At 42.3% G+C, this 17,613-nt stretch overlaps 1 protein-coding gene across 1 annotated transcript in view; it reads left to right on the top strand.

The window, feature by feature from the left end:
* CMYA5 (cardiomyopathy associated 5) overlaps nt 1-16,810 on the top strand; it is a gene marked incomplete at both ends in the record, with an annotated part of 94,907 nt that extends 78,097 nt beyond the window's left edge. The window contains 4 exons of the mRNA XM_080712395.1: nt 9,899-10,032; nt 10,581-10,680; nt 12,906-13,079; nt 16,564-16,810. Coding sequence (XP_080568521.1) covers nt 9,899-10,032; nt 10,581-10,680; nt 12,906-13,079; nt 16,564-16,810 — 655 coding nt within the window. The remainder of the gene's footprint in view (nt 1-9,898; nt 10,033-10,580; nt 10,681-12,905; nt 13,080-16,563) is intronic.
* Between the last annotated feature and the right edge of the window lie 803 nt (nt 16,811-17,613).

The following is a 17,613-nucleotide window of genomic DNA, read 5'->3' on the forward strand; positions in this document are numbered from 1 at the left end:
TACTTTCTTCCCACTGTGTTAGAACCACAGTCCTCACATTTTTGGTTTGTTTTTGTACAGCAGCAAGTGATTAATGCTAATTTGTCTTTTAGAAAGAACAGCAAGCCAAGGGTTGTTGATCCCACTTATTCCTTATCTCCTTAAGGGATTATTATGCAAAATTGTCTCAGTGCTTGTGACAGTGGTACATGGAAGCTGCTTCTTGAACATGCGTGGCCCAAATAGGTACATATCTATAGCATTAAATGTACAACATTGACCGTAAGAAAAGGTCCACTGACCAATGGTCCACTTTGAGGATAACCTCAAAAAATAAATTGTGCCAACACCATAGTAAAGAATAGTGAATGAATTAATTTTAATACTTGGATTCTTAACCAGTAGATAGGACTACTCTAATGTGCAGGTTGGAAAACTTTCTATAGATTACTTATACAAAACATTAGCTGGGTGTGGCGGCACATACCTGTCATCCCAGAATTTGAGAGCCTGAGACAGAAGAATCACAGGCTTGAGGTCAGTGTGGTATTTATCAAGATGTTGTTTCAAAATAAAAAGGGCTGGGGATGTAGCTCAGTGGTAGAACACCCCTGCGTTTAATCCCTAGCACCATCTCCCCACCCCACACAGTGTTTACAGTCCTGTTTATCCATTGGTCATTTAACTCTTCTACAGGGTTTGAGTTCCATGGAAAAACCCTATATCAAATCAGGTCCAAAAGATGATGCAGAGGTCACTGAAGGGGAATAAGGCAGATCAAGACTACTTCTCTTTGATGTGGCTCAGCTCAGTGGAGCTTAGACCTAAGTGGGTGAAGATGGGACCTTATATGTGCAGATACTCAATGCAGGTCTAGTAAATGAGTAAGTGAATGAATGAATGAATGAATGAATGAATGAATAGGATTACCAGTATCTTTTTGTCCTTGCACTTTTCAAGTTATCGAACTGGCTGCAATCTCTAGCAAAAGAAAGAGGGAGCAAGAACTAAATAGGTTCCCATCTTTTCCCATCCTCAATCCCTGAAAAAAAAAAAAAAAAACAGGCAGCCTTAAAAGCTCTTGTCTAAGGTAGGAAGAGAAGTTGGAAGGAAATGAAAAAGGATGAGTAATATTAAATCAATCTCTCTCTCTCTCTCTCTCTCTCTCTCTCTCTTTCACACACACACACACACACACACACACACACACACACACACACACGCTCATGGAGGGAGGGTGTTGATTGTCCTGAGAATGGGGACTCTAATTTTGGTTGTCAGAACAGAATCATGTCCATCTTCACACCTGCATTGATTCTCCTCGTGTGATGACCTGTAGCTGATCTTCCAATTTAAGAGCAAAAGTGCTGGTTGAACTCTTACCGTGGGTGTTGAATGGAATGAGCCTCCCTTGCCCCCAAGTCCTATGACGCAGTGTCTGAAATAGCTGAGCAACTGCCTTGCTTCCATAATCCTCATACATTTGCATATTTTTTGCATGTGGGCACCAAGGCTTGGTCCCAGCAGTTGGCCCTGTTGGGACTAGGGGTAGGCGGGAGTGACAATCCCAGGCTTGTGTGTGGGGGCCCGAGGGAGCTCCTACTCACCCTCTTCCTGTTTTTCTTTGAATGCTCTCCTCAGGTTGGGTGGGCTCAAAACACTTTCAAAAATTTTCCACCGCTCTGCTGTTTCCTCAGCTGTTCTGTCTCTCCTGTGCGGAGAGAAGTCAGCAGAAGTGTGGGTGGAGGAGGGAAAACTGAGAGAAATATAGTACAGGGATTAGCTGTGTGGGCTGTGCGGAGAGAAGCTGTGCATTGAATGACAAATCTGTGAGACTCAATACTCCATCAAGCCATCCAGAGTCAGCTTCCTGCTCCCTGGCCCTGGCTGAGGTATGGGTCTGAGACCCTCTTGGGGCCGCCCTCTGGGGTAAGCACTCACACAGGCTTCGGGTGCTGAGCCTTTTTGTTCACTTTCCCACTGTTCCCAGCTTGTGATGCCATCCTGGTGGGGTAGGAACCAGAATTCCCCGTCACAGGTGGGTGTTCCAGCTGGGGACACCTGCTTTTCTGTCTGTATAAGAAGGACAAGCAATGGTTGGTTTCCTAAAGAACCTGCTGCCTGAGCAGGCACGAGGACCATCAGCATTTCTTTCTTTGTTTCAACTTTCTTACTAAGCTTGCAGATGGCTAGGTTATGTAGCCAACAGCGAGTAATTGAACCCTTTCTGCAGCCTGTGGGTGGAGGAGGTAGTCATTCCTGTTCCGTGTCTCTTCACAGGGTGACAGGAGGGCCACGGACATGATGGGCCCAAATTTGCTGAGTAATTAACTGTTAATAGCAGATCTTTTATATGGTATTGTTTTCTGGGTCCAAGTTGTGATAGCCCTCTGCAGGGAGCCTTTTGGAGAGAGAGTTATGTGAAAAATGATTTTCCCCCAGCGTGCTTGGCATTTAGCTTTTTCTAAATGAAATCTTTGTTCCCAAATGAATCTAATTTGACTTTGATTATTTAAAATCCCATACACCTCCTGGTGGTGCAGTAAAACCTCAGTCAATGGAAACCCAACCTGTCCTTTCACTTCGAACTCATGCTCTGTTGATTTCTAAAAGTATTCAAGTTGTTCACAATGAAAGAAACTGGCATAACAGAACCACTAAGACAGCCCTGTAAGAACCAGAACCACATAATGCAGGGCTGAGGCGACAGCATGAGAAAGCACAGGTTAAAAACAGTACCTCGATGGAACAGAAAATTCACATCTGAACTTCCTGGCAGCCTAAGTGAAAATGGGAGAGGAGAGAGAGAGGAGAAGAAAGAGATTACATAACACATCTCTTTTTAAAACGGAAGCACAACATTTTACCAAGAGAGACAATTATATTTCTTGACATTCAGCTCTAAGATGAATTTTTCGTGTAGGTCTTTATATAAGGGCAATTGAACAAGATAATAGTGATTGTCTTTAAGAGCAGTTTTACAAAAGATGCAAAAACATTCCCTATATAACTATTTTTTAGACGAGACCTGAAAGTATTAATGTTAAAGTGCCATTCTGTGCAGCCAGGTCTCTGGGGATCTAAAGTAATTGTCCACATGTGGGGCCAGGGAGTAGTAAAGAGCTTCGAGAATCCAGAGGAATGAACTTTATGAGGCTCCCGGTGTCCTCTGCCTGAAATATAAATGATACCATTCAGTCTTTGGAGGGTAACTAAAGAGAAAACAAAAACCCAGGCTCCTTCTCCTGAAGCCTTTGGATCAGGGTGATTTTATGAGCGATTCTAACTACAGGAAAGCCCAAATCCCATGGTTATCAGCATTCGGCCTCCATAATAGTTGTTTCCTTATACTATTATGAACTAATGGTGATATTTGAGTTAACACTTAGTCTCATAATACCATATAGTTCTGGTCAAAAATTTTCACTTAAAGGTTCCTTAAAAAAATTTTTTTTCAGCTGGACGTGGTGGCTCACACTTGTAATCCCAGCATTCGGGAGGCTGAGACCGGAGGATTGTGGTTCACAAACTGCCTCAGCTACTTAGTGAGGCCCTCTGTAACTCAGTGAGACTCAGTTTCAAAATAAAGAATAAAAAATAGGGCAGAGGGTGTAGCTCAGAAGTTGAATGCCCCTGGGTTCCATCCCCAGACACACACACACACACACACACACACACACACACACACACATTATCTTAAACAAAATTTGCGAATTTATAATTAAGGTTTTATAAATGGCTTCAAAGAGTCATCACTAGTTAGTTTTATTTCTGTATCTAATGCTACTTATGTTCTCATGTATTTTTCTTTTTTCTTGTTTCTCCTCCCCACCTCTTCCCACCCCACAGTATGCTATGACTATTTTTCAACTCTCACTGATCATAAAAGTTAACTGGGATGCTTGTTAGACATTCAGATCCATAGGTCTCAGTTCAGAAGGCTGATGCCCAGGCAGACCAGAAAATACTGTTTCTGTAGCTGGTTCTACAAGGCCTCATATATGTCTGCTCACAATTCACATTAAATGGTGTTGACTGAATGTTGGTACTGCCAATGTGAATGCCAGTAAGAGCCAACTGTGTTTTTAAAAACAATTCATACTTAGCCATCTGCTGAGCACCGCGGTCGGCATTATCCGTAGGCTGGTTCCAGGAGTCATGGCACTGGATCTCTCCATAGTGTGTGTACACAGGCCGCCCCCTCCCCTGGGAAGAAGGCAAGCTTACATCCAGTTGTTCCATGAGGCAGCACAGAGAGTGAAGCTACAATGCAGTGTTCAAAGGACTGTTCACTTGAAGGCTCTCCAAACACATGCCAGCCATTCCTGAGCTCCATCCTGACCTTAAAAGTAAATTATTTGATTAATTTTGGGCAGGTAATATACACGTATGGTACAAATTCAAAAGATACGAAAAGGCAGGCAATAAAATTTCTTTCCTTTCTGCCTCTACTTTATTTCCTCCATTCTTATCCCAAAAGGCGATTGCTGTTACTTGATCCATATTTATCCTTTCAGAGAGTCCATGCATGTACACGCATCTGTAGTTTTTCAACAAGTGGTAGCATACTCAACACATTTCTACCACTTTGTTTTTCTTTCTTAAAAGTATGCCTTTGTGAGTATTCTGTATCAATACATATGGAACTATCTTAATTTTAGAAATCGATTGTATTATCTTTCAAGGATAAAATTTAACTTGTTTAACCAATTGAGAGTTATTATTTAAGCTTTTCCATTTTACCTATTACAAACAACACTACAGTGAAAAACCCTGTGCATGTATAATTTCACACGTGTGCAAATACATTTGCAAGATAAATATATCAAAGTAGAATGACTGGTTAAAAGATGTGTGAATTTTAAGTTAGATCTTGCCAAACTGTCAATCAATTTCACTTTTTTCTTTTTTGGTGGTACTGGAGATTGAACCCAGGAGCACTGAACTCCGATCTGCAACTCCAGCCTTATTTTTTATTTTGAAACAGGATCTCACAAAGTTGCAGAGGGCCTTACTAAATTGCCAAACCTATGATCTTCCAATCTCAGCCTCCCAAGTACTGGGATTATGAGTGTGTGCCACCATGCCCACTGATAATTCTACTTTCTAGACTAGATATTTTATCATCTAGAATTTATTTCAGAAGGAATTATGAAAAGTTGGGAATCCAAGGTGTTTTTTTTTTTTTGGTATGGCTATCTAGTTTTTTTTAACATAAAATCTATCATTTCCCCATCTAGTTTGAAATGCTTCCATTATTAAGTATATACTCAGGAGACTATGTGTTTTGCTCTACTCCTGACCCATCTATTTATGCCTCTGTATCATACTGTTTTTATTATTGTAACTTTACAACTTAGAATCCCTGATAGGTTAGTTGGCGCGTTCATTACTTTGTTGTTGTTATCTGCTATCTCATTTGTGGTACTGGGAATTGAACCCAGGGACATTCTTCCAGTGAACTACACCTCTGGCCGTTTCTACTTTTTATTTTGAAACAGGGTCTTGGTAAGTTACCACATGCTATCCTCAAACATGCAATCTTTCTGTCTCAGCTTCCCAAGTGCTGGGATTATAGGCATTTGCCATCATGTCTGACTCTCTGCTAGTTTATATTTTATGTGACCTTTATATATATATGTGTGTGTGTATATATGTATATGTATGTGTATATACATTTTTGGTTTCTTATATTAGTTTCATATCTAGCCATCTTCTGAATTGTCTTATTATATAAGAGCTTTTCAGCTAGTTTTCTTGGGGCTTCTAGACAAACAGTTATATCATGTGCAAATGGTAATAAATTTACTTCTTTACCTCTTTACCTCGCTTTTTATCCTTGTGTCTCTGACTTAATGCAGATGCTTTCAGTAATTCCCCCCATACACATATCCCTAATGATCTTTTATTTCCTGGAAATCCTTTCCAATTCCCACTTTATGTGATTCTTGTACTGATATCCATGGTTAGATATGGTTTCCAGTCATTTCTCTTGCACACACTAGAAAATGAAAGGGCTTGATCTACCAAGGCTCTCCGCATGCCAAGCAGTTATCAGCCTCCAGGGGCTTCCACACCGTTTTGTCCTCTGAAATAGCAGAGAAGGAGACCAGCGTCTCACTGGGATGGCCGGTCCACGGGCTGCTGAGGAGAGAGTGGGCCTCACCTAAGACTTTCTCTCTGCTTTACAGCATTGGCGTGTAACAAATGTCCTTTGTCTGCTGATGGAGAGAAGCGCAGGTTGAGAGGCCTTTGAAGACCTGCTGTGCGTGGAGCTCTAGAAGCTCCAACTCCATGTGTGCTCAGCCAACGATCAGCTGTTTTGCTAATGTGCCAGGGTTTCAAGGTGTTCCTGTCCTCATGTGACTGCAACATCCACACATAAAGCTCCCCCTTTCCACTGTGCTATGGCACGTAAAGGGAAAATATCACACATGGAACCCAAACTGAGACCATTCAAGTCATTTCTTACTGCCTTTTGAGTTGTATTATTAGCCCTAGGCTTCTGATGATAGTCCCGTAACTCAGCCATACCATTTACTGGCCTAAAATCCCTTCTTCACTAAGCACCCACAACTGACTGTGGTTCTGCTTGCTGTCTGGTCACTTTGGGTGCTCAGCTTGGGTATTATGTGAACTTGAATTCTACTGCAAATTAAGCAAAGCTCATTATGAGTCATGTGTGACAAGTTTTTGTTTGGAAGTAAGAAAGTCATAATCTATGAAAGGGTGCTACTTTTCAGATCATAAATTCCAAAACTTTTAAAGTTTCATTTGGCTAAAAGCAGGGGCAGCTGAGATGAAAATTTTGGTGACATCTAAGTGGAGTCAGGCAGGATAAATAAACACTGATGAACCATCTATATCTGTTTTTTTTCTTTTTTCTTGGTGTTTGAGCAGATGGCAACTTGTGAACAATAAGATGTCACCATATTTCATACTACTTGTGTTTCTTTCTTTTTTAACATTTTTTTTCTTGTGATACTGGAGATTAAACCTAAGGTCATTCTACCTTCTGAGCTACTACACCCCTAGCCCTATTTTACTTTTTATTATTATTATTATTATTATTATTATTATTATTATTATTATTATTTGGTGGTACTGAGGTTCCTGGAAGCCCTTCTACCTCCGGGATACACTCCCATGAGCCACACTCCCAGACCTATTTTTTACTTTTTTTATGTGGAAACAGGGTCTCTTAAGCCAGCGAGGCTGGCTCCGAACCAGCGCGATCCTCCTGTCTCTGCCTCCCAAGCACGGGGATTACAAGCGTGCGCCACCACGCCCGGCTTACTTTTTATTTTAAAACAGGGTCTAGAAAGGTTGCAGAGGGCACTAAGTTGCAGAGACTGGCCCAAATCTGACATGCCCCCGTCTCAGCCTTCCAATACTGTGATAACCGGCATGCACCACCATGCCCAGCTCTACTTCTGTTTTTCTGCCTAGTAATTTTATTTTACAGATTCAGCGAGGGCATGGTGGGTATTTGTTGAACCTGCATGACCTGTTTTGCACACTTTGAAAATCAGACCCGATTCTGTATTTCAACTTCATCACTAAGCAAACCTTTATTCTTTATCTGAGTGATGAGACATAGTGTGCAGTCGACGATATGCACGGGATTTCCTCCTTGACAGACTTCATAAAACTTAAGAACAGACACCTAAAAGGCAGCATCTTTGGTATTTAACAACTGCGTTATTGCCAAATGCAGCCACTGTTTTGTCTAGTCTCTAGAGCTAAAGCTTCCTTCTCTGTCTTTGCCACTTCCTCTCATGCTTCAGGGTGACAGGCAGAGACAAGGTCTGGAAACATGACAAGCCATCAATAACTATTTATCTAATGAGCGAATGCAGTCTGAAAATGATTTCAGACTGAGTATGCTTATTGAGACAATTTTATTACTAATTATAATTAATGTTAATTTAAAACATTTTTTAGTCATCCTTTTAAATAGGATTAGTGATACATCTACCCTAAAAAAATAAAAAGAACCTAGCTATTAGTCAGGAATTGTATTCTTAATCATAGGACATGGTTTTTCATTAACTGCAGCACAGTGGGTTGTCAGTGGTCTTGTGGCTCAATCCCATTCTTCCATTCTCAGTGCATCGAGAGACAGTACTTTCTGGAGAGTCTGGTCAGGTGAGAGGTTCAGAAGTAACAATCATATAATTAGAGAAGTTTCTACCCAGCTGAGTGTGGTGGTGCATGCCTGTAATCTTGGTACTCAGGTGGCTGAGACAGGAGGATTTCAGGTTTGAGACTCACTCCAGCATCTAAGCATAATCCTCAGCAACTTAGTGAGAACTTGTTTCAAAATAAAAAATAAAAAGGGCTGGGGGTGTAGCACAGAGGCAGAATGCCCTGGGTTCAATGCACAGTACCAAAACAGAAAAGAAGGAAGGAAAGAAAAATAAAAGTTTGTACTGATCTTTTTCAGGCACAGACACTAAACAGTAGATACACAGATAGGTGCAGCCTGCTCCCCTTTCCTTCCTTCTGTGGACCACACTGCATTTTGTGCTTTTAGATGTGCAGCGGGGGTGGGAATGCTATTCCATATGTATCTTTTTGCTTTTAAGAAGTTCTAAATTAGTTTGTTTGCTGAGTCAATGGTACTTTTTCTTTATCCGATTCTTCGTGTTATTCTCAAAGGCAGGTATTGAGAAAGGAAATAAGTCAACAAAAGTAGAAATGCCCTCAAAGAGCAACAACAATACTGAAAACACCCTGATTCTAATGCTTTTGTGGTACATTCATTAATAACAAAAACAACCCCCCCCCTTCGAAAGAAGCAAAACCCCTCCACCCTCTGAGAATGAGCATGTAGGCCATTGTGCTATAAATTTCATTGACCACTGTCCAGCGCACATCTCCTCGGCACTGGACTCTGGCTCTCTTTTAGCCAGGCTAGGAATTCTTTCATTAGCAAGAAGCCTAACTCATGACTCTCCCCAGCCCTCTCCAAATGAAGGCTTAAAGAAAGAAGCATATACACTTTTTATTTTGTATCTACGCTCTAGGCCATGATATCAAGCAGATTAAATAGAATAGGAAAGTAGCTAAAAAATATCCCAGCACACTGGGAAGTCCAGAGAGCTCCATCTTCAAACCCAGCAAGAATACTTCTATTTAAATGGTGTGTCTACCGTGTTCACTACAAGCTAGATACTAGATATCACCACCAGAACTTTTGTTTTAATTTAGATGGGTGTTTTAGGAATAGCAACTTTAAGAATTTTTTTTCAGTTAGAATTCTGTTTGCTTGTTAGGATTGTTTGCTTAAAAATGGTATCATGGGGCTGGGGATATAGCTCAGTGGGAGAGCACTTGTCTACCATGTGTGAGGCCTGGGGTTAGATCCCCTGCACTGCAGATAAATAAATAAAACATTGTTGTCTTTAAAAAATCTGCAGTTTTTATTAACTTCGGTGGACTTGGCATGATGGTCTTGTGCAAAATCATCACATATCCTAAATTTTCCACAGTTTGGATCTGTTAATGAGATAATTAGGCTTTTTTGTATTATAAATTGGGTTGACATCATTTTATTCCCAAAGTGTCCCCTCAGCCAAAATTTAATAAAGAATATCTTCTTGGAGATCTATTAACCAGAAAATTACTAGTCTTTTTCCAGAATTTTTTTTTAAAAAAGCTCTTTGGTTTTATTTAAAAGAGTACTCTGGAAGGCATATACTAGACAAAAGCCAACAAAAATAGAAACAACTTGATAAAATAATCTCAGTGAACAATGGCCATTTTGCAAAATCTGCCTTGCTAACTCTGGTGGTCATAAAAAGGGAAGAAAGTAAGTTATTTGTTGTTAACAAAAGATATCATTTTACCATAGAAATAAAACATGAGTCATTTAGCACATAATACTGTATTTAAATTTATTTTCCTTTGTGTTTAGATCTTTCTCTGGAATTAAAGGGCTTCAGCTAAAAGTTAACCTCCAACCCAATGATAATTACTTTTTCTACGTGAGAGCCATCAATGCATTTGGTACAAGTGAGCAGAGTGAAGCCGCCCTCATCTCTACCAGAGGTACTCTCTCCTTTGTGCTCAGCAAGCTGTGTCCAAGCATTTCCATTTTCATTCTCTCCCTTCTGTCATCCAAGATCAGGCTGCCTGCCCAGGAATGTTTTCTCCACAGTCCCCAGAAAGCACCTGTACTTTCCATCCTCAGAAGCCCTCCTGTGTAGGATACCACACCCCCCACCCCAGTTTTCAGGTGCACACAAATTCTCTGAAGAACTTGATAAAGTAGAGTCTGATTTGGGAGTTCTGGAATGGGGCCTGCAGTTTGGCATTTCTAACTAGTCCTCCAGGTAACATGGATACTGGTGGTCCAAGGAGCACCCTTTGCCTAGCGGAGGGAGCTCTAGTCCTTGACACATCTGTGAGGACTTCCCTGAAGCACCAGGTGGAGGTGACGAACATCCACTGATGCCTTAGATGATGACATTTCAGCTAAGAACACTGAGCAGGAGATTTTGATGCCAGGGGAAAGAGAGACTAGGGTCTGAAATGTGGGGATTCCTAGCCCTCGACACTGTGGTAAATATATTATCCTATTTTCGTAATGGTTGTAGGAACCAGATTTCTCTTGCTGAGAGAAACAGCGCATCCTGCCCTGCAAATTTCCTCAGATGGGACGGTGATCAGCTTTGCTGAGCGGAGACGACTGACGGAGTAAGTAGAGGGAGGCACCTGCGTGTGCTGATGCTCAGCGTGAGAGCAGTAGCGTGAGCCGCGAGCCGCCTCGGTGTGGCCTCGCCTGAGCCTGTCCTTGGTTTAATGAACATGCCTGGGTGGGGCACACTATATAAATATATTAACACCCCTCCAGCAGTCAAAGTGTTTTAGGAAGGGATAGTAGCATGGATTGTTCATAACTCAGAGCAAGTGTCAATATTTTTATTGGGAATATAAGCACAGATGGTTTCGTTTAATTTGCTCGCTGTTTTAAGGTATTTTCTGTGTTTCAAGGAGTACAAGAGTCCAATAATAATTCTATTATTTTATATAGCAAACTATATGTTGTAGCAACCACTTGGAAAGGGACAGAGGAGAAGGACATTTTATTGAGTTTCTACTTCTGGCCACCCTCTTGCCCCATAGTAGCTCCCACAAATAAAAGCATTAAAGAAAAGAAAAACCAAAAGCTGAGGGTGGGGCAGAGTCACTGCCCTGAAATTTGCCCACAGCCTCTTGTAGTCATTGTGAGGGTCAAAATGGCCAAATGGCAACTGGGTGCAGCGGCACAGGCCTGGAATCCTAGTACTTGAGAGGTTGCAAGTTCAAAGTCGGCCTCAGCAACTTAGCAAGACCCTGTTTTAAAATAAAAATTAAATAGGGCTGGGAGTGTGGTTTAGAGGTAGAATGTCCCTGAGTTCAATCCCCAGTACCAAAAAGAAAAAAAGAAAAGACCAACTGGGAGAAAGTATGTGAACATTTTTTTTTTTTAAACCATGCTGCCGAGGGTGCTCATGTGCCCAGGTAGAGGTGGCCAGCAAGAGCTCATGGTCAAGTCCCCTGCGGAGACTTGCACATTTTCTCATCTTGCTTCTCTCCTGTGTGTGGCACAGCATGGGTGTCACTTACTCCAGGAAATCCTCCTCCTGGCCCTCCCGCCATCTAATCTTAATCTGTGCAATTGGATTAATAACGTGTGGAGCCTGCCTTCTGCATCGCTGAATGCTTACAATCTAGCATGTGACCTGGGACATCGTTGGTCTTAAAAATATACACATGAGTGAATTCAGGAGGGGGAAAAAAAGGATTTAAGAAGAAGTACACTGGACTTTTCCATTCCTTTTTGTATTTCTCAAAAAAAAAAAAAAAGCAGTGAACTGGAGGTTGGCAAGAGTTCATAGATAATAACTGATGAAAACTGTAATGTATTTTATAGAATTTTGTTTATTTATTATTAACCTGAAAATTAGCTCATAAATATCAGACAGCCAGGCTTTGCTCCAGGGAGAGCGGGCTGGTCAGGAGCCACCTCTCTAGAATGAGGTTGTTGGGTAAAGGCATGAGAAAGTGAAATACATTCCCTTGCATTAATCATTTTCTCATCTGTTAAAGGGGAGAGGGAGAGGTGCTGACTAAATATTAATGCTGCTGGAATTAAAAAATGCCTCCTTGCTGTCTCAGCCATTTCCAAGCAAAATTGAGCAATTCAGGCAAACAAGGTCACCCATCAGTTGTGGAAAGTACTTTGGTCCATTTCACTGTGCTTCTTGTAAAATTAGCTAAGGTGAGAAAAAAAACAGGCCTTTAGCCAACCTCTCAGGAGTGCCTATTTCAACTCAGAGAGGCCAGTCATGAAGACTGAGGACCACAGCCTCTACTAAGCCCCTAATTAGGCCTCATCAGTTCCACGCCCTGCTCTGCTCGGGACTTAATGGCTGCTGTCCTGCCATCTAAAAGCTGCACCTCATTAGGTTGCTGTGCCAAGGAACATCAGCAGACACTAGAACTCATTGTTAAAGAAGGTCTTGGAGATTCCTTTTTTGCAAGTTTTAGAAGAAAACTTTGCAAGCCATGTGCCTCGCCTACCTCCCTTCTATTTCCTCCCTTTCCTTCAAAGCCGAGATTGTGCCATTTATTTTCTTCCTGCCAGTATTCTAGTTATATCCTGGTTCCCAGCTCCTTTAAGAGCTGCAGTGTGCCCTATGATCATGCTGTATGAGATAGCAGACACGTGTTAAAGGCATGTTAGGAGTGTGGGAAATTCTGGGGCAATGTGATCAGGGTGAGCAGCACAATGAACAGAGAATGTCTTTAGTCAAATCCCAGCAGCTTCCAAAGATTGAATCTTTCCTAAAGGGTATATGAGGTTGTGAATGTTGATGCTCTTGGATAAAGTCTGGCAATCCCTATGCTAGTATTAATCTGATCAACTCTGTGTGCAGAGTCCCATCAGTACTGGGTGAGGAGCTGCCTGCCTGTGGTCAACACTACTGGGAGACCACAGTCACAGACTGCCCTGCATATCGACTTGGCATCTGCTCCAGCTCGGCTGTGCGGGCTGGGGCCCTGGGACAAGGGGAGACTTCGTGGTACATGCACTGCTCTGAGCCACAGAGGTAAGCAGAACTCTGCTTCTCCTCACTCAATTGAAAGTGTCAGGTGTAGATGTCCAGGCAGGTGTTCCAGAGGGACTTAGTAAGAAGCAAACTATGTATCTGCCCAAATTCTGAGCCAACTAAGAAAGACCAGTCAAGTAGATGGAGACTGAATTATGGCTTTGCTTACTGAGGTAATGGAGCTTAACTGAGGAGAAAATGTTCCTTATACTGAACTTCATTATTAGATAGACTTACCCAACTAGAACCCTGGCCAGGCCATACTCCCTGCCCTGCAGAGCAGACTTGGTTCTGGAGAGGCACAGAGGCTACTCATGACTGAGAGACATAAAAGAGGAAGGGGAAGGCAGGCTATGCATGGCCAGTTTTTCCTTCTAAACTCTCCCTAGGGTAGATGATCCTAAAATGAGCTCCCTCCAGAGACTAGAATCACTAAAAGTGAGGAAGAAATGGATTCCCAGCATCTCCCCGGAATTGGTCTATATCCAAAAGTACAGTCCATGGACCAAGTAGGAGAGCCTGCCTGCTTTTGTAAATAAAGTTTTATTGGAACACAGTCATCTTATTTGTTTATGTATCATCTGTGGCTACTTTTGCAGACCTGACAGAGATCCAATGGCTTCCAAGTACTAAGATGTTTACTAGTAGGCCTTTTATTTTATTTTTATTTATTTTGCGGGTCTGGGGATGGAACCCAGGGGCATTTGACCTCCAAGCTGCACCCCCTGCCCTATTTTTTATTCTTTATTTTGAAACCGGGTCTCACTGAGTTGCAGAGGGCCTCACTAAGTAGCTGAGGCTCTCTGCGAACCGTGATCCTCCAGGTCTCAGCCTCCCAAATGCTGGGATTACAAGCGTGAGCCACCACGCCCGGCTACTAGTAGGCCTTTTAAAGAATAGCCTGCCAACCCTTGGTCTACAGTATTCATATCGCTGGATTGATTGGTGTGAAGAAGAATGAACCTGGGTTAGTCAAAGAGAGACCAAGTAAAAATGCTGTGATCTAAATATTCTCACAGGGTGGTCTAGTAGAATACTGGACTGGAAGCCAGAACTCCAAATTGGGGCCTGGTTTCATCCTTGATTAGACCCCTACTGGTTACTCACCATAAGCTGGTCAATGTGTTGCACATATCTTGTGCTTCATCGGTCTCAGCAGGAACAGTAGTGCTTTGCCTGTTGCCTTTTGAGATTGTGAGGATCATGTGAAATTGAGTACAGGGAAGAGCTTTGACATTGTAAAGTATACAAATGGGAGGCATTATTCAAATGTAAGACTTTTAAAAGGAAGCCTCCAGTGCTTGTGAGCTCCCAGAAAAAGCCCACAGATTGGGCTTTTGCATATCTTTGGCTGTGCTTCCCTCCTGCATCCTACTTGACAGTTTGAGGCTCTGTGATGGTTCATAAGGACGCCATCTCCAAGCACTATTTAAAGTCACATTTCATCAAGTCAGAGCAATTATGATTAATTGATATTCAGTGCTGTGTAATGCTTAAGGACTCAGCCCCAGCCCAGAGTTTGAAATCACTCAAACCCAGAGTTTACAATCACTAGATTTAGAGCTCAAACTAAGTAGTCATTTCATGAATGTGCCCTTGGATACTTGGCTCCCTAAGAATTCAAACCAAAGATTAACCTCTAATAACATATTTCCAGAATACAGAAAACAGAATTGCATGTGTTGTTGATAAGTTCCACCTACAACCTTGGTCTTTGGCTCTTCCAAGCCTAGGGTAGCATGCTGAGAGGAAGAACACACCAACCTCTGGTGTGGTCCCCTGCACAGAGCGCTCAGCCTCGGGGGCCTAGTTTCATGCTCTCAGGTTTCCTCAGAGAGCACCACATGCATCTCACCATCTTGACTCCTGGAACCTCTTCCCCTCCACGTGAGCTTCTCTCTGCGGTGAAGCTGCCAACGTTTCCCCCAACCCCTGCCAATGCTTGCCCTTGAGCTTTTGGCCTTCAGATGGGCATCACAGGGTCCTTGGCCCTCCCTGCCTGGCCAGTCACTCTCCCACATCTCTAAGCATCAGACCGCCCAGATGTGCTCCCAAAACACAGATCTAGCTGGGTGTGGTGGCACACGCTTGTAATCCCCATGCTTGGGAGGTGGAGACAGGAGGATTGTGCAGGTTCAAAGCCAGCCGCGCTGGTGTAAGAGACCCTGTTTCAAAAGTATAAAATAGGCCTGGGAGTGTAGCCTGGAGGTAGAAGGGCTTCCAGGAACCCCACTACCACCAAAACAAAACAAACAAACAAAAAACACCACACACACACACACACACACAGATCTACCTATTGGAGAGTTTCTCTCACCTCTTTTCCTTCATCTGTCATTCCTTCCCTTCTGCTTTCAGGGCTTCACTCTCAGTTTCTAAGACTGGAGAGAGAAAACCTCAAACCTGTGCAACTTTGTTTGCATGGGGCAGTTAAGCTTTCCTGGTCAGTATCCCCCCACCCACTCCCAGTCTGTCTTTGAACCTTTTTCTTCACAACTGAAACAGATGCATTTATTGTGTGGAGTAAACACTTGAACAGTCTATGCCCTGATGTGGACTCTCAGCCCTAGCTCTGTTTAAGTCAGTAACATTTCTCCCCCTTCTCAGCTCTGTCTAATACGGGTTCCCCAGAGTGCCCGGGAAAGTGCTGCATACATAAATATGCCCAAGGAACACTTGTTGAATTGAATTGATCGATTTGAAGAGAGAAATCAAAGACGACTGCCCCTGGATGTAAGGCAGCTGAAAACATTAAGATGAATGGGAGTTCGTTTGGGGTAGGGGGCAGTAGAATCAAAGCATGAAGTTGGCCAAAATAATGAGATTTTTCTTTAACTTCATAGAGACCCTTATGTAAGTTACCTATAAATCTTTAAAACTGTAAAACTAATGCATTGTATGGAAGGCAAGCATGCAGTACTTTTAAAAATACATGGCAGCCTCAAAGGAGTCTTATTCAAAAGAATGACACACCATGAATGCAGTAGTTAAAACATGTGGGCAGCCAGGAAAGAATTAGAATGTTGAGAAAAATCACAAGGGAGGCATATGTCGGCTATTCTGGGATTGCCTCCTAATGCAGGAGCAGAATTATTAAAAATGTTCATCTTGGAGGAATCTGGTTAAAGTATGTGGCACAACATTTTTGCAACTTATTATTATTAATTTTTTTTTTGGTGGTATTGGGGTTCCTGGAAACCCTTCTACCTCCGGGCTACACTTCCAGACCTATTTTTTTATATATTTTTTAAATTTGGAAACAGGGTCTCTTAAGCCAGCAAGGCTGCACGATCCTCCTGTCTCCGCCTCCCAAGCGCAGGGATTACAAGCATGCGCCACCATGCCTAGTACAACTTATTTTTAATTGAAGTTAATAACTGAAAAATTGGTTATCTCCAAGTGATTTTCATATCAAAATCAAGAGTTTTCTTATCAGAATCTAAAGGTTTTTTCCCCCTCTAATTCTCATTTTGTTTTATTTCAGATACACGTTTTTCTACAGTGGCACTGTGAGTGACGTTCATGCGACCGAGCGTCTGGCCCGAGTGGGCATTCTCCTGGACTACAACAACCAGAGACTCCTCTTCATCAATGCCCAGAGTGGGCAGATGCTCTTCACCGTGAGGCACAGGTTCAGTGAGGGTGTCCACCCTGCCTTTGCCCTGGAGAAACCTGGAAAATGTACTCTGCACCTGGGGATAGAGCCCCCGGATTCTGTAAGGCACAAGTGATCCTTGGCTTTCAGAGTTTGCAAGAGCAAGAATTCAGGTTTAGGCAGGGGTGGGGGATAGGATCTGTCGTTCTTTCTCTTGGATGCTATCCAGTTTTCAAAATGCCCCACCCACATTTGCACAAATGATAGCTACACACCCGGCAGTCAGCACGTGTGCAAAACCAACAAGAACACCTTGCCTGGCAAAGCAGCGTGTGAGTAAGGGGGATAAGAAGCAGCCTCCACCCTTTCGCTTATATAGGTTTGAGTTCTTTCCTAAATTGAAAGGATTTCACTTGGCTTGGGAACCCTAATAGAGGAGTGCACTTCCACCTGATTTATTGGACAAAGAAATCCTCCGATGGACAGGTTGGAGCAAGGGAAGATTGTGTAAGCGACACATCTCCGGCAAAGAAATACGAACTTTTCCCACAAGAAAAATGTCACCTCACTTCACTAACGGATGATGAATCGCAATCATTAGAGAAAGTGTTTTAGCTGATTTGAATTTATAATGAACTCTTTTGTAATACTGTATACAGTAGAATGTGAACTTCATTTCCTTGACATTTTAAATGTAGAAAAGCACTAGATATTAGGAATTTTCATTTTGTTAAATAAATGGTTGGAGTCTTATAAAACAACACATGTTGTGTGAACTTATTACATGTAATTTACCAGTCTGGCTTCCCTGGACCAGGACATACCACAGAGAAAAGACTCATTGCATTTCAGTGAGCTGTGTTTCCACTGATTTTCATGTGAGAACTTTACACATATATAATTTAAAATAGAAACATCTTCAGCCCTTATAACCCTTTC

The sequence above is a fragment of the Muscardinus avellanarius genome (assembly GCF_963383645.1).
Source record: "Muscardinus avellanarius genome assembly, chromosome: 1".
Lineage (NCBI taxonomy): Eukaryota > Metazoa > Chordata > Mammalia > Rodentia > Gliridae > Muscardinus > Muscardinus avellanarius.